The following is a 21,783-nucleotide window of genomic DNA, read 5'->3' as shown; positions in this document are numbered from 1 at the left end:
AGAGCCAGGCCAAGCGCACCGAGGTGGCCCGGGGCCGCCTGGAGAAAAGGAACTCGGACCTGATGGGCAAGGTCGACTCCCACAAGAAGCAGCTGGAGCAGAAGGAGGCCGACTACAGCCACCTGAGCAGCCAGCTGCAGGCCAGGGACGGCCAGGTGAAGAAGTGCGAGGACAGCAAGGTAAAGGGGAGGCGGCAGCCGGGACCGGGGCGGTGGGAGGGCTCCCCGGAGCCCTGCGGGGGCAGTCTGGCCGTGGGGGCACCGTTTATTCTCGCCGGGCGATGGCCGTGCCACTGTAGAGCCCACAGGCGCTGCTTGCTAGAGCTGGCGTGTCCGGTTTGGTTGGTGTCGGGAAATTTGGAGTGTGGTTGGGTTTCAGAACGCATCCCTGAAAGCGTCCTGCAAAGACACTGTCTGTGCCAGCGGTGAAAACACTGAGAGCAACCTGTTTTCTAGACAGCTGCTTTTAGTTTTTATTTTTTTTTGAGCTTTCCTCCTTTGCTGAGGTTAATTGGTCCGCTGTGATCAGCCAGAAAAGCTATACGTGGCCTTAAAACTACAGTTTGCTTGGCCTTGAGGAAAATGGAACAAGTGAAATGCTCAGGTGTAGCAGCACCCCTGAGCTTGTTTTCCCCGTGATACGCCTGGCACATCCGCGTCTGCTTCTTAGGCAGCCACCATGTACTTGGGAGGAAAAAATTGTCTTGCTCCTGACATAATGTGTCATTTTTGTTAGCTGGGAAGAGACAAGCTAATACAAAACTGAGCTTACCCTTTTATGAGGAGGTGGCCTGGGGATTTCTTTTGTTGGGGAAGGGAAAATGAGTGAAAGCATGAACTTCCAGCGTTCCGCAGGAAGCTCTTTACAGAGGAGTTAAGCAGATAAGTTTTGCCACTCACTCCTCTGGGGCAGCATGTACTCTGTATGCATGTGGTCCGTAGTTCTGCTAACTGAGCACTGCTCACAGTAGGATTTATGGAAATGTCACACCTGGGCTCATTACTGGCTCAGTTTGTTTTTTCTGGCCCCTTCATATTACACGTCTGATGAGCAGTGCAAGATCAGTCACAAAAAGCCTAAATGCATACGTGTCTCGTTACAAAACTACAGACTCCCTCAAACTGATTAAGTAGGTGTTGAAGTCACATTTTCTCTCCTACTGAACTTGTGTGTTCAGCAAACACATTTTCTTAATTTTTTAAATTTTTCTGGTACTGGAATAAAAGAAGCCTGATTAGATCTGTAACGATGGATACCAGTGCTCTCCGTTGGAAATAAACGCAGCTAACGCCATTGTGATTAAAAGAATTGCAATGCTATAAAATCTAGTTTAATTTGTAAAACAGTATTCTTTACATGTACCAAAATAGTTCAGTCTGATGAGTAAGAAAAGCTGAACGCAAGGCAGTTATGTGTTAATGAAGATGCTTCCCCATGTAAAAGGCAGAAAACTAGTAGTTTTCTAAACTTTTTTTTTTTTTTAAATTGAGCTTTACATGTAAATATTGAGCAAAGAGGTTTAGTTGTTCGTCGCTTGCTTCCATAGAAGAAAGCATCCAAAGATGGTCGTAACTTGCCAGCGCAGCACGGACTTGGCACTCCCTGAGGACAGTAAAACAGCGGCTGCGCTGCACACGGGCGAGGTCGAGGTCCTGCTCTGGTGACAGCCTGTGCTCGCGGGGTGAACTCGTCTGGTGTGTTGCTGCGCTGACCGCTGGGCGTAAAGCTCTGCGAGGGCTGGTGGAGGACGCCGTGCGTGGCAAGGCTTGCTTTTTGAAATACAGTGGCTTTGGCAGGCTGGGGTGGTTTGCTGTAGGACAGCAGGGGAGGAGGAAACGCAAGGGCTGGGCCAGGGAGCCTCCGGGTGACGGGAAGCCGGAGCTCACTTTGGAGGTCAGGGTACAAACGGAGGTGCTGCTGGGCTGCACCTGCCTGCTGCCCGCTCGGCTCTTCTCCCTAAACCTGAGGGGAGCAGGAGAAACGTGACCAGGAAACCTCGCGGTTTTGTTGATAATCATATGCGTGCTGCAGCACAGGCCCTGTGTCTGCGCTCTTTGTTCCAGAAGCTGCCACGTAAGGTCATATAAGCTGGTGGCTTTTGAATATCCTGTGCTCAGAGTGTTCACTGTGCCTGAATAGGCAAGAGTAGCAGGATGTTTTATCAATAACTAGTCGCTATCCTGTTCTCTTTTCTTCCCACGTGAGCTATTGCCATGTTCTTAGTGGCAACAAGCCTATTTTCTTCTAAAAACCCCTCCAACCTTTAATGACAGTACTTTAGAGTGTTGAGAATAAAGATCTGTTTTAGAGAATAACAATCTGTTACAAAAATATAGTGAGCAGCAGGCATAAAGTGTCTGACCAGGAAAGGCTTGAATGGTAGGTCCTTTAGTATCAAAAAAGAGTCGGGCAAGGATATTCTGTGAACAAACTGGGTTTCACCAACGATCTTGGTGCATTTGTGAACTGCGGGAGCTGTAGTAAAACCCAGGTAGCGCCTGGGGTGTCAAGTGAGCCCAACACATCTGGGCTTATTTCATGAGAAAAGTCATTGGAAAGGTGTTACTCTGGCGGTTGTCACAGTGTCAGTTCTCCCTTATTGCTCCTTTGGCTCCTTTGCCCTGTGGTCACGTAAGCCCGGTGTGCATTTCCCGGTGTTGAGGGAACGGGAATTTCTGCAGCTTGCCCCGGGCTCAGCGAGGGCTGTGGTCAAGCCCCAACCCTTGTCTCTCTCCTCCCGCCCGGTGACGCTGCGCCGCAGTGTGGTTTGCTCCTACAGGCAAACGTGGTAGCGTAACCTGGTGTCTTGGGGTTGTCTTTTAAAAAAAGGAAAAAGCACAACTGTGTGTGTTCTTGGGAAGTCTCTTCTCCTGTCAGCCTGTGCTTATCTCGATAAACTGGTGATGGTCGTCTGGACCTGGAAATAAAGTTATTGAGTTCCTGAGCAGCTCTTGAGTTCAGGAGTTCCTGAGCAGCTCTTGGGAGGCAGGTGGGGGTACTGGTTGCCCCGGTGTCTCAGGGCTGATACGGGCAGAGGTGGCATTTGTTTCCTGAGTATTTCACGCCGCCGTGCAGCATACGGCGAGGATGCTTTTTTCCAGAGCTCTGCACATCCCTTTGCAGTGAGCTCAACAAAATGACTGAATGGCAGGAACTTGTGGTGGGGAGCCCCACCTGGCAGCCACCCAGCGTGTAGGGGTTGTAGCTCCGTGTTGGCGGTTACAGCTCTGGCGATCGTGCCTTTCTCGGTCCAGAGCTCTCGCTGGCTCTGCCAGGTGTGTCATTCAGCCTTGCCCCTGCGCTGGTGCCTAGAGAGGGATGAAACCGTTTAGTAAAACATCCTTGAGAGCAGTTGGTTATGTTCTCTGTTGCCAAAGCTCCTCGATAGCTCCTCAGCTGACCGCAGAGACGTTGAACACATCTTCCAGCGTAACTGTGTGTTCCCGATGGTCACGGCGTCAGCGCTGCTGCTGTACGAATTGCGCGATGGTAGCGCTGCCTGTTCGGAAAAAGGCGGAGAGTGGAAGCCCAGAGGTCAGCGAGCTGTGGCCTGCAGACCCTTGTGCACACAGACCTTTAAGCAGCTCCCGTGCCTCAGCGGTGCCCTGGGAACCCCTGGCGCCCGAGGCGGTGCCCGGGAGCGGGGGCACCCGCTCCTGCTGCTTCGACAGGCCATGTGGAGGGTCTTGCTGCTGGAAAAAGAAATGGCTCGCAGGGAGATGGGGCGGATGTTTACATCCTACAACCCACTTCACGAGGAAGCAGTACTCCCCGTGCTCTGACCTGCCGCCCAGGGAGATGAGCTCCCGCGTGTTTATAGCTTTTGTCCTTATGTTGCGTTTCGGTATATGATGAGACTGTTACAGCTCAGACAGCACCAGAAGGTTGCCTCACATGTACGTGGCTCTGGCACGCACAGGATATTTGATTATTTTATTTTTTTTTTCCTGTGCAGAGCTTGTTGGGCCACAGAGAATTTCTTTTATATGTCCCGACTGCTTTGGAAAGGATCTGAGAAGCCACGGAGAAATAGGAGCAGCACAAAGAGGTCTAGACTCAGGGAGGGCACAGCTGAGAACGAGCTGGCCTTGTGCCATGGTTTGTGGAGTGTGGGTTTTTTTGCGTGAGTAGGTGGAACAGATCCCATGAATCATAAAAAAGCTTCTCTCCTTTCCATCCTTTGGAAGAGGGACATTTGCTGTCAGCTGAGCTGTTTTGGATATAAATTCTGTCACTTTTCTCTGAAGCTCAGAAGTGCCAAAAGGAAAGATGGTGCGGTGAAACCGATGCTGCCTTCAAATCAAACTCGAGTGAGCAGACGGGCAGCCTCCCCCAGCCCATCGCCAGGCAGTGTCTTAGAGGAGGAGCAGAAGCCAGCCGGAGGGAAGGCTTTCTGTGTTAGCAACTCTGAAAGGGAAGGTTTGAAAACAGAACCTGCTTCTTCCTGGGATCTCCTTTGTGGATTTGTTGCCTTCTGGGTGTTTTTAGTTTGGATCCTATTTCAGAGCAGCGTGGTCAGGCTTCCCGAGTTACCAAAACCATCCGCCCTCCTTGCTTTCTCTTTTGGAAAGCTTTTATCCTGGTGTTCTCAAACCAGGACGGGCTGCAGTTTGTAAAGTTATAACCACCTGCCTCAACCCATATGGGACAAATTGAATCAGGCAGTCTAGAGTCTCTTAAAGACAAAAATGTTACACGAAACATGTTTAAAGAAATGACTAATTTGATAAAAGGGGAGATAGAGGTGGGTGGAGGAAGTCTAAAAGTAAGGGCTTGTGTCTTTTTTGTGTTTGCTCATTTCTGCTATTTTTTTATCTTTACATAGGTCTTTACGTAAGAACGAGTTAAAGCGTCTTAATGACTTTGTGTACGTGCATTTCTTACTGCAACTGCTACTTTTTCCTTACTTAAAATACCAAATTAAAAGCTGTTGTCGAAGTATGCTGGTGTTGGATTCTCTCTTAAAAGTAGAATTTGCGTTATGAATATTAGGTAGCATCACATAAGAATTCACATTGTGCACTGATTTATTTATGCACTTATGCACTATCAGCAATATATTCTGCAGTATCAGAATGCAGAGTGTTTAGCCTAGTCCTGACAGAATCCACTTTTTTGATAGAAGCAGGATCTGGAAATAAATTTAAGTGTTTGTTAGCAAAGCCTAAGTATAGCATTCAGGTTGGTCATGGCACTTATCGATAGCTAAATATGACTTACTTGTATTTACCAGAGCCTTGTATGTGTCATTCCGATAAACCTTTACATACGTGGTCTTTACGATGAAAACAAATGCACCCGCGTCGCTGGAGCCTAAACCCTCTCTAACCTTAGGTTGTCTGTATTTATGTCATCTTTTCCTCCTTTCAGATGAAGCTGCAGACCAACATATCCTATCAAATGGCAGACATACATCGGTTAAAGGGTAAGGAACTTGTGGCCAAGCAGGGATTTGGCAGACTGGGAAGTTGTGTAACTTTTAACTGCCTGGGTACTGCAGAATACATCTTCAACGAAGGATCGAGTGATGCCGGAACGTTGCGTAACGTGAAATGTCATTACATTTATTACCCAGCCTGGGAAAACGTAGGGTTGGCTTTCCTGCAGGTCGCTCTGCTGTCTGCAGAAATCAGGCCCATTTTTGCTTCCGAGGTGTTGGAGTCATTGTTGTGAGCGAATACACAGTTCAGCGTCGTTTGCGTCAGCAGCGTTGGGATATTCTGCTGGGTTAGAAAAGGTCCAGAAAACATCTTTTCAGGCTGATCCGTACAGCCGTGGCTACGGCGCCTGTAACCTCACTGCGTGGGGTTCAGAGCTAAAGCCAGGACTGGAACATGCCTGCGGACAACGTGCTTGGCATTTCTGCCTGTAGTTATGCAGGAAGCTGTACAGTTATTTGGAGCCTGGGCTGCAGGGAGAAGAGCTTCTAGAACAATTACTTGCGAAGGCAGGAAATACGTTTTGGTTTTGTGGATAGTCTCAAGGTACTTCCTTTAAAACATTTATCGCAGAAGAAGCGTATTTGACCATCGTGCCTGAAGTACCCTGGTAGTACTTCTGCGTTACTCAGAATAACAAAGCCTTTCAAGCAGTGAAGGAGATTTCCAGCAGACAGATGAATTAATATTACGTTGGCATTTTTTTCAAGTTAGTTTTCAAGGTTTTTTCAAGCACGTCTAGAAGAAATAACATAAAACTTGAGCAGATTTTTAACCTCTCTAGCAATACTGAAAGTTGTATCTGCCATGGGGATTTTTTCCTTCCATTTCTATATTCATGTTGATTTTTGCTTTTCCGTCTAGAACAACTAGCAGAATTACGTCAGGAATTCATTCGCCAAGAAGATCAGCTTCACGAGTACAAGAAGAACAACACTTACCTTGCGAGGAGATTGGAATACGATAGGTATGTCTTCAAGAAAGATAGTAACTGTGGGTTTGTGTCTGTGCACCGGAGGCCTGTAGGTATTAAGAAGGGCAAGTCTGAGTGTACTCACTTGGTGATGTAATTTGCACTTAGCTAGTGGTTTGGTTCTGAAGTTCTAGTTTTTGTGTAGTTCTACTCCTGTCCTCGAAAACCTAAGAAAAATCTGACTTCCTGAAATTGGTCAGCATTGGGCAATTTGGAGTCAATACATTTTCTTTATAAAGTTAGTTAACAAATACTAAGAAGAGTATAATCAGCCTAGTTCTGTGAGCTGCCAGGGTCGTTAATTGCTGCCTTTCTAAAAGCGTGGGTTTATCTTTTTCAACTGAAGTTGAAAGCATTGTGTATATTGAACTTTTAAGTTGACCTCAGCCTTTTATGATGGAGAACAACTACTTCTGGGGCTGTGAGGAATGGAGGACATTAGTGCTTGAGAAAACGTTTGAGACCTTCACACACACACACACAAAAATATTCTTTCTGTGCTACGTTGGGTATTTGCGGGTTTGTAGGAGCCGGGAGACCTGTTGAATTAGGTTGATGTCTCTGTGGTTTGTTAGAGGAGTTGGGACACTGAGCTGTGCCCTTTCGATCGAGTTGTTACTGACTGTAGTTGTTGTGCATCTTTGAGTTCTATTTTTTGTATAGTTCTACTCCTTCCCCTCAGAGTGAGATACGACCTCAGAAAAATCTGACTTGCTGAGAGAGATACATACTTACTGGGAGAGTAAGTAATTCCCAGTGGAATTAGAAGATGCTGATGATGGATTAACTGTGAAGCTTAACTTTCCAGTTGCTTTCCAGGTTTTGGAGGAAATAGCTCAAGGCCATTCTCTTTGTTTTACTGTTTTTCTGCTCTGTCCCTGTTTTTTCCAGTTCTGCTTTCTTTCTGTATTCAGTCCATTTCCACTCCATACACATTCCAGGACAAGGCTTTTGGGACAGACTATTCTAGTTATATCTCAGGTTTGGCTTTTTGCGCCGCTTCATATTTTCCCCCTTATTTTATTTAAGGGCGAGCAGACACAACAAACAAAATATAACTAATAACGTGTTTCTAATCAAGTCTGCAGTGTGGGCAGCAGATGAAGGAAATGCGACTGCAGCACGAAGAAAACATCAAGAAATTAATGGACCAAATTTTGCGGGAACAAAAGGTAACGTGCAGCTCAGTTTCTTTGTTGAGTTAGAAGAGCCCGAGGTTTGCTGGGCTTTTGACTTAGTATTTCAGGTATATGGAGCCCTTGGATGTTTCTCCTCTAGATTTTTGCTAAATATTGTCCCAAGCAGCCCTAGACGGGCGTTAGTGCGGGCACAGCTGCCTGGCTGGCTCAGTCTCTGAGTCTTGAAGACGAGGCTTCATTCTTTGCTCTGCCCCAGCCTTTCTGCATGACATCATTGCGAAGGATTTCGGTTTCTTCTCTGTAAAATGGATATTGCTTTAGAGCTCTCCAGGGCAGGATCTGTGTTCTTACAACCTTAGACAGGTTATTGCAAAGGGGAACCTGATCTCCACTGGGGCCTCGAGGTGCTAATGTGATGCAAATAACAATGGTATTTGAGTGGTATCAGGGGTGTAATTATGTGGTGCAAGCTGCCAGTAGAACCTGGGCCTCTTTCCTACAAACGATGAAACAACCTGCTTTTCTCAAAATCTCATTTCCTTACTTGGTCTCTGTTTACAAACATTTCAAAAAGCGAGGCAGACCTGAAGTAGGTTTCGATCAGATCTGTCTTAAAATCTAGAATTGTTTCAAAGTCTCTGACCTGAGACTGAAGGCCTTGACCTGTGTGTGTTGGGCTTAACAGCTGCGCCTGCCAGTAGAGCCGGCACGCAGCCCTGCTGGTTTCACGTCTTCTGTTCAGTCGCCTGTTAATGCTGCGCTCAGGATTCACGTTTGCATAGAGAGGACTTCTGCTGATGTTTGCTTGGGTGATGGTCTTAATGCATAACTGTGGTTTTGCTTACCCAGAGCAATCATGGATTTGAGGACATTTGTTCTGTCGTTTTCAGGGATGTGCTTAATACTGGCTCCTTCTGAATTTCTTCTAACAGGCCACACAAAAAATTCAGTCCAGTAGAGACACTGAAGTAAGTCCCAGTAATGATGACCAGGCAATACCTAAGACTGTTCCGGAGGCAGAAGATAAAAACGTGGTGAAGAACGAGCAGCCTTCAGATCATGTTGTAAACAGCAAAGGTATTTCGTTCTTCTTTTTGTCATTTCTGGTAAGTTATGGAGCAGTTGTGCTGTGCCCTTTGCTATCGTACAGAATCGTGCGTTTCTCTGAAGTAGAGCAATGAATTAACTCCGTCAGCTGTGTGTGGTGGTACTCAGTTAGAGTTTATAGGTATCCAGAGTTTTTTGTTCCTATGTCTTGTGCTGCTGAATCGGCACCTTTTTGTATCAGTGCCGTGCCCGTTCTGGTCAGCGTCTTGCGGCAGGGCTTTTCCTCCTCTGGCATCACGAGCAGCACAGCTCGTTCCCCTCCTTTCTGAAGATTCCACCAGCTTGGGGAGCGCTGCTCCAGAGCAGGAGTCGGTGACCTGTGCAGCGCAGTGTGAGGAGCGCTGCAGCAGCTTTATCAATGTGGGACGTGTTCTGTGGCTGAAAGGACTTTTCTTCTGGTCTCGGAGCCTTCCAGAAGAGGGAAATATGTTGTTCAAATTTAAAGGTTAATAAGGCAGAATGTCCTATTCTTCTCTCTCCAGAGAAAGTGAAACCAGGAGGAGATGCAGGCATGCCTGAAATAGAAGATAATGACCCTGCTAAAGCTGAAGATACTCCCACTGGTTAGGAGAAATATTCTAATACTTTCACATTTGGGTTCTCGGTGGCATATATATATATATATATTTTTTTTTCCTCTTTGAATACAATGAATGCAAAGTTTTAAAATCTATCTATGGTAATAAAATTCAAGTGGGGTGTAAAATGAGCGATTTTTACTGTGCCCTCAAAACTGCCTGCTTCTGGTAATTCACTGCACCCCTGTGTTGTGTTAATGCTTTTTTTTCCCCCATGTATTTTCATTTAGCTCTGAAGAAGCCACATGTTTCAGCTCCTAAAAGTGAAGGTCATCAACCTGTTGTAAACCTTCCAACTGAACAGCCCCACGCTCCCAATCTGGCGCCAGGTGAAATTCTTAACGAGCGGGTGACAAGTCAATGTTTTGTAGTTTTTATTTAATATCTGTTATCATATCATGAATGGTACATGTATGTGAGCAGCCCCTTTTTTCATGTTTGATGTGGTTACAAAAAGAAAAACAGTGACTGACTGGTGCAGGATACAAGCCTTGGCCTGTTCTTAGTCTGACTTCTGAGGCAGCGGGGTTGCTGCTTTGTGCCTCCCCACACCCAGTGATCCCTGAGCCTTTTGACCATCTTCAGCCCAGTTTGAGAGTTAGAAGTTTCAAAGATAAATGCTTCAACAGTTCCCCGACAGACAGAGTAATTGAAATTAGTATTCCTCCTTAGGGGCACTAATTAGACACGGCTGCACCGTATCAGCAGGAGCTGATTGCTGGTCTCTTGGCAGGCAGCAGGATCCAGAGGTGCGGCAGCGGGGCTCTTGCTTGCTCACTGTCCTCCTGTTCCAGGCTTTAGAAGAATTGCAGTTGGAAAGAATGCAAATCCCTAGAAAATATCCTTAGGTTTAATGCTCGTGGATCAAGTCACTTTGCTTTAATGCCAATGTTGGGTTGTAGCTGCGCTGCGAGTGGCGTGTTCACATACTGTCCTGCTAAAAACCACCCAGCGTAATGTATTCATCACGTATGTGTGACACGAGCAAACAGCTTGAAGCGTTTTGTTGTGCCTGTTATTGGTTCTTTTGAAAAAAGGCAGCAGGTTTAATTTCTTTCCCTCTGCAGTGGATGTGTAAGTAGATTAGAATACCAAAACCAGCGAGCTCAAAGGCTGTACACACGTTTAACGTTTATCTCCAAATGTCAGATCTTTTAAGTAGTTGGCTTCTTTCTGTTGTGCTGAGGTAGTCCTTCACTTTGACTTCTATTAGTGAGGAAATATGAAAGATAGCAAGAGAAGAGCTCGCTTCATTGCACGTAAGAGTTTATCGACAGAAGATTGATGTGAATTTCAAGGGGACCGACGGGGGTTTTCTGTAGTCCTGGGTTACACAGTCCTAGGATTCTGCTCATTATTTTAGCATAACTTTTGTGACCTACTGCAGCCTTCTCCTCGGATCACAGCTCTTGGAGCAATAAGTGATGTTTAGTAGATCTGAAAAGCAGAATCAGCAGGAGGATAAAGAAAATACATAAATGTATTATTGTTCTGAGCTTTATCAAGCACTTAAGCACATACAGAAAATCAGCTGAGAAGGTAACGGCTTAGGATTGAATCTGCATTAAAATGTGATGAATTATCTTCTGTGGTAACATCACAGCCTTCTTTAGGAGCCACCTAAAAACTGAGCACGCTTCTTCCTCCTGTAGGTTTACACAGTGACAATGATGGAAATGCTGACATTGCAAAGCAGATACCTTCAAATGCTCTCCAGCACTTAAATTTTGAAGAAAACATGGAAAATCAGAAAGAACGCAAAATTGAGATGGACCATATAAAGATTCCAAAGAGCAAAGTTAGCGACTTGCAGAAGATGAAGCAAAGTAAGTTGACTAATATCTCTTACTTCAATATAGTAAGAAAATCACTTCATTTTCTCTCTGTAGTAGTGCCTGCCTGGAAAATGGGAACTATTGCAGCGGGCGGCCTTCTGGAAAGTGAGCATGAAAAGAAATGTCATATGTTCCTGTGTAAAAGATAGGCCTTCCTGTGTCATTTGTCATAGCTTGATAGATATGTTTATGTATTCAGTCATAAAAAATGTATCTGCATGTAGGAATTTAAAATGCCTTTGCAGACTGTTGCACACATAAATAGATGAAGTCCAGACATCCGATTCGTAGTGATACCGAGTTACTTGTGTTCACGCTGCATTATCTGACTTCAGTGGGACGTTTTGAACCATACCCTCCCAGCTGGGGGTGTTTGTGTTGGGGGGGGGTGTGTATCGGCCAGAAGTTTGTTCTCCCATGGGAGGAAGTTTTCCAGACCCCTTCTCTTCCCCGGCTGCTCGAGGAAGAAGTCTCTGGAGCAGGCGCTGCGTGTGCGCTGGTGCTGCCGCAGCACGGTGGGCAAGAGCTTGCCCGTGTGTGTGCTGCTTCCGAGGAGCTCCCTGCCTTGGGGCTGATTCCGTGATGTCTGGAGAGTGTTAACACCTCCAGCATTTGATTTAGTGTCTTCCCGTAGGAATGTTGGACTGAAACAAGTTTCTTAGTGGAGACACTGTGCTCCCAAGCATTAGTATCGAGCGTGCTGACCTGATGCACCTTGACCTGGTTGTTTTTCAAGACCTAATTCCAATTGTTTAGCATTTGGGTGGGGAAGGGATGTCTGGAAGAATAAACGTAGTGCTGAAATATCTCCTCTTGCTTTTTACCCAAATACGATTTTTCTTTATCATAAAGCAATTATAAATTCAACTTGGAATTTCTCTGTACTCTCAGCTAAGTAGCTTTTGCTTGGGCTTCGGTGATTAAAATCCGTCCGTGCTCCAAGATGACAAGTGAACCACATCGGAGCAGCAGTCTTCAGAGTCGTGAGGGTTGGGAAGGGAAAAAAAAAAAGGGGGGCAGGTTCTGCAGCCTCCTGCCAGAAACCTGTGTTAGCTCTGTGGGTGGGATAGACATGGTACAGAAATAGCACACCTTGAGAAAAGACTGTGGCAGGCATAGGTACCACTAACGCGTTTATTGGAAAAGCTGCTGCCAGGTTTACAAAGATGCATCCTTTGCTTGGCACAGTTTGGTATTTTGAGTGCTGGATGATAAACAATGTATGAGATGAGATTTTGGCAGCACAGAAGTTTGTAAATGTAGTAGTAGTCTGCAGTTAAGAATGGAGACTTACATGCACAGAGCAAGTGGCAAATAGCTAGTGAGCAGCTGGGTCAAAACCGATGTGGTTCTTAGTCACTGACAAGTGTCTGAAGTGAGGTTTTTCTTCTGGGATGTGTAACAGCAGTGTCAAACGAGACCGTAAGAAGGAGGAACTAACTCTGTTTTACCTAGTGCTTGTGGAGCCATCCTCTGGCTTCAGTATCAAAGAAAGCTTGAAGGAGTTCAGGGGAGAAGAAGAAAGAAAGAAAGAGTTTAGTATGAGAGGCAAAAAGCTCTAAAAAGGCCAGAGTTGAAGAGGCAGGGGATGGACATCAGTTTGCTGTTTTGATGTTTTGGTGGTCTTGCTTGTTTGTGTTCAAGAAACAGATCTTTAAGGAAGGCTTCAGTTATTTTAGTGGCGCTTGCAGAGCTTTCTGCTGAAGCGGGGGTTAGGAGCCTTCAGAACTGGCATGCACAGAGCTTCTGTTCTGGGTATCCTGAGAGGTGTGAGACTGTTTAGTTTGTTGAAGGAGCTTCTTGAAGATCTTGTGCTCCTCTGGGTGAGCAACTCCAGCTGGGATGGCGGAGCTTCAGACTGCAGTTGTTGGGAGTCTGAAACGGGTTGGCTGTCTTCCCCGCTGGTGGAGGAAATGATGCGGGGGCTGAGCTTTGCAGGCAGGAGCAGTGAATGAAATGTCTCCCTCGCAGGCTGTGAATGGGCACCACGGAGTCACTCAGCATCACTGGGGAGTCTTTTCCTTTTCTTCTGCACGTTTGGACTAATTTACATTGTAATGATGCAGCGAGGGAGGCACTTTCTCTAGCACATAGGGAAGTAGGTCTGGGTTTGCAGAGGGTTTTTCCTGGTTGGTCAGCAGTGGCTCTTCCAGAAGGTCCATCCCTGATAAACTCACCCCTGTGGCACAGCGGAGCCCAGCTCTGGCACGCAGCTCTCCCTGCAGGCAGCTGCCTGGCCGGGGTTTTGGCTGCCGAGTGCTGCAGAACTTGCTGTGCCTCAGCCCATGGGACGAGAGCAGTAACCAGCACTGGTCAGGGTACCTGTCACATCTGCCCCATTTCAGAACCGGAGAATTTCTCCCCAAAAGCCATGACCAGCATGGATTTAAAAAGCAGCTTTGGCACTAGGTACAGAGATGGGCACGTGGTGGCTGTTTGAGTAAAAACCCACCTATCTGTTGGGAGTTCATTTCAGCAAATATGCCTGCAGGTTTTAGCATCAGCGGTGTCCTCGTGGGGCATCCCATGCTGTCACAAACCCCCTGTGCTTCAGGACAACACATCCCGCTGTGTCCCAAGCAGCCGGTCCCGGTGGTGCCTGGCTCAGGACACCGACGGGGCTTTGGAGAGGATTTGATGCAGTGCCACCGAGACTCCACATCTTATCCTGCTTCAGAAAGCAGTTGGCACGTTGCCTGGCCGGCCACCAGCGACTCCAGTTCTGGTGTTTGCCTAAAGCCTCGCCACCCCGAGACTGTTACACGAGCCTTGTGTGAGTGTCGATGCTCTCCTGGTGTGGTGCGAGGAGCCATTGACTGCCCCAAACCCGCCGCTGCCCGCACGAGCAGTGGGGTTGCTCTGAAGACCCCCACGCGAGGCTTGCTGTGTTTCCTAGGATCTCTTTCTAATTTTTTAACCTTTCTTTCTGTCAGCTTATATTTATTCAGTACTTTTTTGTCACAGTATTTCTGGCATTTTCTACAGGCTTGTTTTTTCTGTAAGTTCAGCGCGTTCCGTTGTCCTTCCGTAGCTCGCTTTATGTCTCACGTGTGTGAATCATACGGTGCAGCAGGTGATAGGTGATGCAGTGTCCAAAACCACAAACAATCATAGCAAGGATTACTTGAATCAAGATGAATAGAGAATGAGTAATATATTAAACTTCTGATTCCTAAACAGATCATAATTTCTTCTTGCTTATTTTATGAAAAATAACTGAAACCTCTGTTCCTGTACATGTGAGCTGCACTAGATGTGATTCTTCCACTCCTCTTCCCCACCCAGATAAGCACTAGTTTCTTCTTTTCTGATTTTTATATACTGCCACGTTTCATTAAGAAATAGTTTCATTTTTACATCTGTCCATTGAAAACCCAACTTCTTTTTTAATCCTAATACTGACATATTCTTCAGTTTTACTTCTCTGTTTAATTGCTTCCACTGCGAATCACATAACATCTGCCTCGGCAGACCTGTTTTCTCAGTCTGTTTCCAGCCTGATTGTATCGTGCCTTAATCCCATTTTTTCCATTTGTACATTATCCCTCCAGACTTGTATCCTCTGCAGACTCGGGGCTGCATTCTTTTAAGCAACAGGCGAGCAGACCGAGCCGCACTGGACTCGAACAGATCTCCTTGTATCCCATTAAACGCCAGCTCCCAACCTGACATCACACCGTTAATCTCGCATTGTGTGCTTGTTGACTGTCTGGTCATGTCGTAGTTCCAGCTAATTCTCATTTTCCTCGTGCATTGTTTCAGTATCCGGAGCTATTCGTAATCCTGTGCTGGAAGACAAAGATACTGAATTCAGAAGGGTTTGAAAACTGTTGAAGTTTAATAGAAACCAGAGTGTAAAGCCAAATTGGGTAATAAACAAGTCGGTTCAGAGAAGCAAGGTGGATCTTTGCTGGATTTGTACCCGACAGGATGGGCTGCGCTCTGCAGGCACACACGGAGTCAGCGGTCTGTCGCTCTGTTGTGTGCAGAAAAAGGCCAGTTCTCCTCAGAAGAGAGCCTGGACGCAAGAACTTCCACGTTTGCTCTCCTGTGTTTTAGGAGACCTTTCCTTAGTGTTTGTGGGACGGAGCGGTTGGTTTGGTGCTCACTCTAACTCTTCTCTCCGAAGCGCGAAGCTGCTAACGATCAGATTTTGCCGGACCCGAGCGCCTCCTTTTTGTGCAGAGGCGTTCCATGAGCTTTGTTCTCCCCCTTCTGCCCCCTTTCTCCTCCAGCTGAAACTTCTACACCCCTCCTCAGCCCCCCCCCAACTATCTTAACCTGGGTCTGCTGTCGTTTAGAGTTTCCCTATTTCTTTCCTCTCTGCTTCTGACTTAATCCTTTGCCTACTTCACAGGCCGATTCTTTGATGAGAATGAGTCCCCTGTTGACCCGCAGCAGGGTTCTAAACTGGCAGATTATAATGGGGATGATGGGAACGTGGGTGAGTATGAGGCAGACAAACAGGCCGAGCTGGCTTACAATGAGGAAGAGGATGGTGATGGTGGAGAAGAAGACGTCCAAGGTGAGCTTGGGCCGTGTCTCCATCCCATTGTAATAAAATCCACGCTGAGTTTACTTGTTGAATTTGTGTAAAGCCTCGCTGGTTTTAGCTAATCGCAAATCTAGACCGGAGCACAAATGAGCTTTAGGCAATCCTTAAAATTCGGTCTTGCTCTGCGCTGCGTTCCCGCAGTTTGCAGCCAGAGGATTTGGGGGCCTTCCTTCAGCCGTGCACACAGTTCCTGCTTCAAATTGCAGAAGAGGGTTTGTTTAAAACCCCAGGCCTGGGCTGTAATCTTTGACAAGGACTAAAGCAAATTGCAAATACGGCGGCACAGTTGTTGCGACTGCTGCTGCCCTCACACCTGCCTTGAGGCGGGGAGCAGCGAGGCCTCAGTTCCCCGTTCACGGTGTGATTTTTGTGCCATCGTACACAGATTCAACAGGCTTTTCCTTGCTAACCACACCTCAGACCTCCTTACCCCGGAGCCAGCCTAACCCCTGCAGTGCATGGCCACCACCTTCGCCCTGCATGCGGCCCGGCCTCTCCACTGCTTGTCTGCCCGTTGTCTGCCCCCTCCATCCAGGGGCTCGGTCACACGTTGTGCAAGGCTTGCATGTCTGCAGGGGGGAGACATTTACACAAACACAGTGTTGCCAACCAAGGAAAGTGCAAAATAAAGAGGAGGAAAAAAACCCGAGCAACTGAAGTTCTCCAGGCACCCTGATTTTAATCCTCGTAACGCCAGGTTTTTAGCTGGAGTTTTTTCAGATGTGTATTTAATTGGTGTAATTAATGGGAAAAGCTGATAAAAAGCAACTGATTTCTGTGGGCATGCATCTAACCGTGCAGCGTAAGCACTTTTTTGGCTGGGCTGGTAGTTTAAAACTGATGAACAAGCAAAAGAAAAGTATGGATCAGAACTCTGGGCAATTAATTAACTTCCTGATAAAAAAAGAAAACTGCTGCTGCTCTAGACAATGTGGCCCGGTTTTTTAAACTTCTGCTCGGAACCAGCAACGGACTTTAGTCCCTCTGCGTCACTGACGGGTCGTTGTTGGGTTGAATTTGCTGGTCGGTGCGGGTGCAAAAGCACGTAGGGCTGCTGCAGGCGATGCTGTGGCAGTGGGAGACTCGTTCAGATGGGGAAGGGCTTGCCAGGAAAAGCCGAGTGCGGGGCGTCGGGCAGGTTCGTGTCCAAGCTCTGCTCTGCAAATGGAGGCAGTTGCGTACGTTGGGTTTTTCGTGGTTTTCGGGTCGGCTCCCCTTAGCAGGCAGTGGGGGACGCCCGGCTCCTCCCCACAACCCTTCCTGCCCTGGGTCGGCGTGATGCCCCTCGGGTCACGGCTTGGACTTGGCAAAAATCTCTTCGTACCCCTCTGTGTATCTGTGTAGACATAACGGATTTAGTATCTCATGGTAAAGGTTAAAGAGTGACTTCTGGGAGCCTTTTGGTGAAGAATAGGCTGAGCAGTGTCTGTTACTACCTCGGGCTTAATTTTCCAAGCCCTTTGTTTTGTTGTTTCCTAATAACTTGCTGACCTGATGGGATTTAAGTCCGAGAGCGGGGAGTGGTGCGTCCAGAAGCAGCACTTCTTCTGAAGTGTCTGCTTTTGCCTTTACACGACTTTGTTTCCAGGTTAGGAGAGGGTAAAATCGTGGGGGCTTGGAGGGAGAGTGGTTATAATTGTTTAGAGAAGGGGAAAAAACCCTGGAATTTCTGTCTAAAAACTATTAGAAAAACATCACATGGTTTTGCATTAGGCTAGAACAAAGCATGTGGCATGTGCAAACAAAGCAATTTAATTAAACATGGTTTTCGGTTGCCACTAGAAATGTGTGGGCCTTGGATTGAAATGATCGGAGGAAAATAGACAAATCTGGGAGATGGGCTCACGTGAACGTCAGCATCCAATCTGGCGTTCGTTCTTTCGGTCCCCGTTTGAAACGTGAGGCGATATTGAAAAGCCGTTTGCTTCCATCGGAGTAAACGTGTTTTCCTGGTGGCTGGATGGTGGAAGATTTTATAAATCAAGTGACGTTCGTTTGCTGTGTTACTGGTTCCTCCCTGAAGAAATGCAGATGTTGATGAACTTCAACCTTTCACTGCGGGGATTAGGGTCCCCCCGGGCACCCGCCTCGCGGGCAGGCGGACGAGTAACGGTGGTGGAAGCGCTGAGGAGCTTCACACAGCTTCTGGTCTAGGAAAAGACCGAGTACACCTCAACTTTGCTTTCCATTCCCGTGAAAGAGCATCTTTGCTGCCCGTAAAGGAATGCGGTCCACAGCGCAATAAGAGCTCCTCAGCTGAACCGAAGGCAAGGGTTAGGGCTTTGACATTTGTTGAGGGAGGAAGGCTGGGGGCCCGCACGGGAGAGATCTGACCTGCGGCAGGTAAAATGCAGAACAACCATCACTTGAAAAAGTGCTGATGGGTGTTTGCTTGGTGGATTTTTTTATTTTTGCATGTGTGTCCGCAGTAAATGGTTATAGTGAGGATGCACGAGTTCTATTTTCTTTAGTTTTTTGATTCTTCATAAGGAGGCTCAAAAACCAAAGCCCAAGGACAGAAGCAGGACAGAGTAGCGGTGGAGTGAGACAGTCATCCTGGATCTGAAAGACAAGGTGGAACATTGTTGTTCTTCCCATTAGGGACAGAGCTGTGAATCCTTTTGAAAGAGGAACTGAGCCCCGCTGGGAAAGCTGTGGCTGCCTGAAGTGGCCCCTGCCTGGCCCTCTCGGCTCCGCTCTGTTCCCCCCGGCTGAGGATGTGGCTGCTCCGCAATTCAGGAGCTGCGTGGGGACGGAAGGGCCAAGCGTTCACTGCGCAGGAGCCCGGCTGGGTGCCTTGTTCCAGCTGCAGAGGACAGCGGTGACAAGTGTATTGTTGACTCTTCAGCAGCGCTGAGAGAGAGAACAGGGATTTCTGCCGATAAGAGGTTGGGAAAGGGTCGAGAGCTGCCTTTTTCATTTTCAAACATCTCCCTTCAGACCCGAGACGCACAGTAGCAGTATGTACGGGTGTCGACAGCAAAGTCAGTCCCAGCAGAAGGACAAATCCATGGTGCTGGGTGCTGTGGAAGGTGTCCCCTTTCAAACCTGAGAAGAAAGGGGAGAAAGTGTGACCTCGGCCTGAGGGCTTGTGGCTGGGGTTGAAATCCCCATAGGAAGAGTCTCAGGTTACAGCAGGAGTTTAACTAGTTCTGCAGCCTCTGCAGTCAATAAATCTCTGGAAGGCAGCGGCAGCGAGGCCCGGAGTGTTGTCCCAGGGTGCTGCTGGCCGGAGCTGTCATCGCCGGCCCACGTGCTTCCTCCGTGTGCTCCCGGTGACTTCATTCCCGTAACCAGCCGCGGCCAGTTCCCGTGGCCGTACGCGTTAGCAGCCCGTGCTGGGAAAGTACGTTCAAATATTTTTTCAGTAGTGTCACATCTAGATCTGATCCGAATGTTTTAATTGCAGATGATGAAGAAAGAGATCTACAAAACGACCTCGTCGATTACGGCAAGCCCCGCTTCAGCGACGGCGTGCTCTAGGGCCGGACTTCGGCACGAACCAGGCACCAGATCTCAACTGAGCAACTTGAAGTGCTGCAAAACTGAACCATTTTTACTTTGGTGTTTCTTACTTCAAAGGAATATGATGATAAAACATGACGAGTCTACTCAAAGTCAATGCAGTGACGGTTCTGTACATGTGTACATAGTTGTACTATTGCAAATTGTATTAAAACTACATTTTTGTTGTTACATTGAGCCAATTACTTAGACTGTACCTTATCTGTAATAATCTTTACAAGTTAAACCGCTGTTATAAATATGGGCTGAACTGTTTCTGCGATTCAGAAAACTTTGTAAACTGGAGAACTTGTACAGTTTGTATCTGATGTAACAAATACACGGTGGAAACAATGTACAGCCAAAGGACTCCTTTTCTACAGTACTACCTGTACGAGCAGAAATACTCCCGCTTTTCTCACGAGTGCTGTGTTTCTGTATTTTGCAGGTGAGCTGTTGGTTGATAATGACACCTGAATGCTTAAAAAATCGCTCCTTCCTTAATGTAAGTGAGGAAAGGCTCCGACAGTCTTTGGAAGCAAGTACCATTTTAATTCTCGTATACAGTGACCAAATCTCGTAGCTAGAGCTGGAAAGCAGCGATATTAGACTTTTAATCATTCGATACTTCCTGAAAAAGGTCTCTAACTAATAGCTTATTTTAAAAGGTAATATAAGTAATTCAGCACAGCTTGTAGGAACTCTTTGTGTATGTGTTAAAGAGAGGAAGCGTGTTAGGGAGCAGCAGCTGCGCCTGCAGCAGCTTCGTAGGGATCTTACAGGAAGGAACACCCCTCGCCCTCGGTGAACAGGTCGTGTGCACCGTCCCGCTGTCTCGAGAGCATCCATCCCGTGTCGCAGCCCTTCCACTTAATTCCCGGTTTAATGCTCGGATACAGATCTCAACATCTGCCACGGTCCACGTTTTGATTTTCTGTGTCGCAGGGTTTGTACGTTGGATACTTCTGGTGTTCTGTGCTTAAGCACTTTCTGAATTTGATGGCGATGATTCTGTTGATCGACAGTAGTGGAATGAAGGTTATTGACCCAACCTGCTTCTCCAAAAGGGCTCCTGTGAAAAGCAGTTATAGGGCCTCTGACGTGGGTGATTGTATTTTCTCTCTGTACTCAGGTTCCAGGTTGAAGTAACAGTTCAGGTTTGCTCGTTGCCAATTGAGTGAACCTTAAGGTTCAACAGTTGTTTGTTTTTTTTTTTTCTTTTACCAGTCAATCTTAAATACACAAGAAAAAAATATTTCAGATTCTGGTGATGCATCTCAAGGGTTTTTGTTTCAGGCTTCGTTTGGTACTTCGGGGAGGCAGCTGGGAATAGCCCTTTGCATGGTGTGACGTCCTTTCAGTTGACAAGAAAATGCTGAACCTGCTCAGCATTAGACACCGTACTAATACCACACACTGAGTTTAAACTTGTACCAGGATTCTAAGAACAGCAGTCTTCAGTAAATACTCTCTTTAAGCATTACAATTTTTTGTCTTAAAATGTAATTTCACCCTAAATTAGGTGTTAACTTGATTCTTCTAATGAAAGCAACATTTATGGGTTCTAATAAATTAAGTTGTTTAAAGTATGTGAGGCTTCTGAATTTTATTTTGTTTTCTTTCGACTTTCTAAAACGGGGTTGACTTGAGGCTTCCTGGTGGTGGCAGCTGCTGCAGAAGGGCCAAAGCCAAGGCAGCGATGGAGAGAGCAGGAGCTCGCTCGGTGCCTCCCAGCCCCTTTCTAGCGAGTGCCTGAGAAGGTGCTGGAGCTGCTCTTTGGGAGCCGCTGACACCGCGCAGAGCTCGGCGACGCTGGGACGCAGGAGCCGGGTTGCAGGAGGAAGCTCAGCGCGGGACAGGCGCCGGCCTTCACGCCCAGCTCCCTTTGCCACAGATCTTGTGACCGGGCCCTGACTCAGCCCGGTGTCACCTTTCTGTCCCAGTAACGCGATGGGCAGAGACACAATCCAGTTTTATTTTAGCTTCTTGTCTTCTGGAGTACTAAACCATTCCGTGGTGTTTCTTTGAATCCGTACGAGTCGGGACCCGCCCCTTCTGCACCAAAAGCGAGAACGCTTTGATAGTGCTCGCTCAGGGACCACTTCAGCACATTTGCCATCTCGAGCGAGGCGGGGAGTGCTGGGAAGGCCTCTTAAAGCAGTTCTCTTCCGTCTGATTTTCCCTGTAATGTGCTTTCTCCTGCATATGCCCCAGAATGACATTATCCAGTATTTTTAGGCAAAATCTAGAGAACTGGTGTGGGAAATGGGTGATTTTTATAGTCTTGCTCTAACTACTACACACAAAAACTCTCCTGTATACCACAGGCTGTCTCTCACTTTACGTGTAGAATAATCCCATGTTAAGTTTCTCTAGGTCTGATGATAGTAAAAATTAGAACACGATTCATGGCTTCGGCAAGGCCTCTGTATTTCGGGCAAGTATGTGGCTTAAGCATAGCCCATACAGAAACACAGTTTGATCCGAGTGGATATCCTTTTAAGGAATCTAATTTAGGTCGCTAAGCACTTCACCCTTCATTAGTTAGTGATCCAATGTTTAAAGAATTTTATTTCGAAGGGGAATTGTTCTGTCAAACAAATCCCGCTTCAGTTAAAAAAAAAAAAAAAAAAAAAAAAAAAAAAAAAGGGTGG

At 46.9% G+C, this 21,783-nt stretch overlaps 1 protein-coding gene across 1 annotated transcript; it reads left to right on the top strand.

Annotated features, from left to right (window-relative positions):
* The first annotated feature begins 8 nt into the window (after nucleotides 1-8).
* Nucleotides 9-19,108, top strand: CASC4 (cancer susceptibility candidate 4). The gene is made up of 10 exons (XM_009868859.1): nucleotides 9-179; nucleotides 5,371-5,425; nucleotides 6,303-6,405; nucleotides 7,493-7,583; nucleotides 8,483-8,627; nucleotides 9,140-9,220; nucleotides 9,466-9,564; nucleotides 10,888-11,061; nucleotides 15,428-15,595; nucleotides 19,035-19,108. Exons 1-10 carry the CDS (start codon nucleotides 63-65, stop codon nucleotides 19,106-19,108), a joined length of 1,107 nt encoding a protein of 368 aa, XP_009867161.1. The 5' UTR covers nucleotides 9-62.
* Nucleotides 19,109-21,783: the final 2,675 nt, after the last annotated feature.

Source organism: Apaloderma vittatum, unplaced genomic scaffold, assembly GCF_000703405.1.
Source record: "Apaloderma vittatum isolate BGI_N311 unplaced genomic scaffold, ASM70340v1 scaffold21784, whole genome shotgun sequence".
Taxonomy (NCBI): Eukaryota; Metazoa; Chordata; class Aves; order Trogoniformes; family Trogonidae; genus Apaloderma; species Apaloderma vittatum.
Note: the sequence above shows the minus strand (reverse complement) of the source record. Positions and strands in the feature narration are given on the sequence as shown.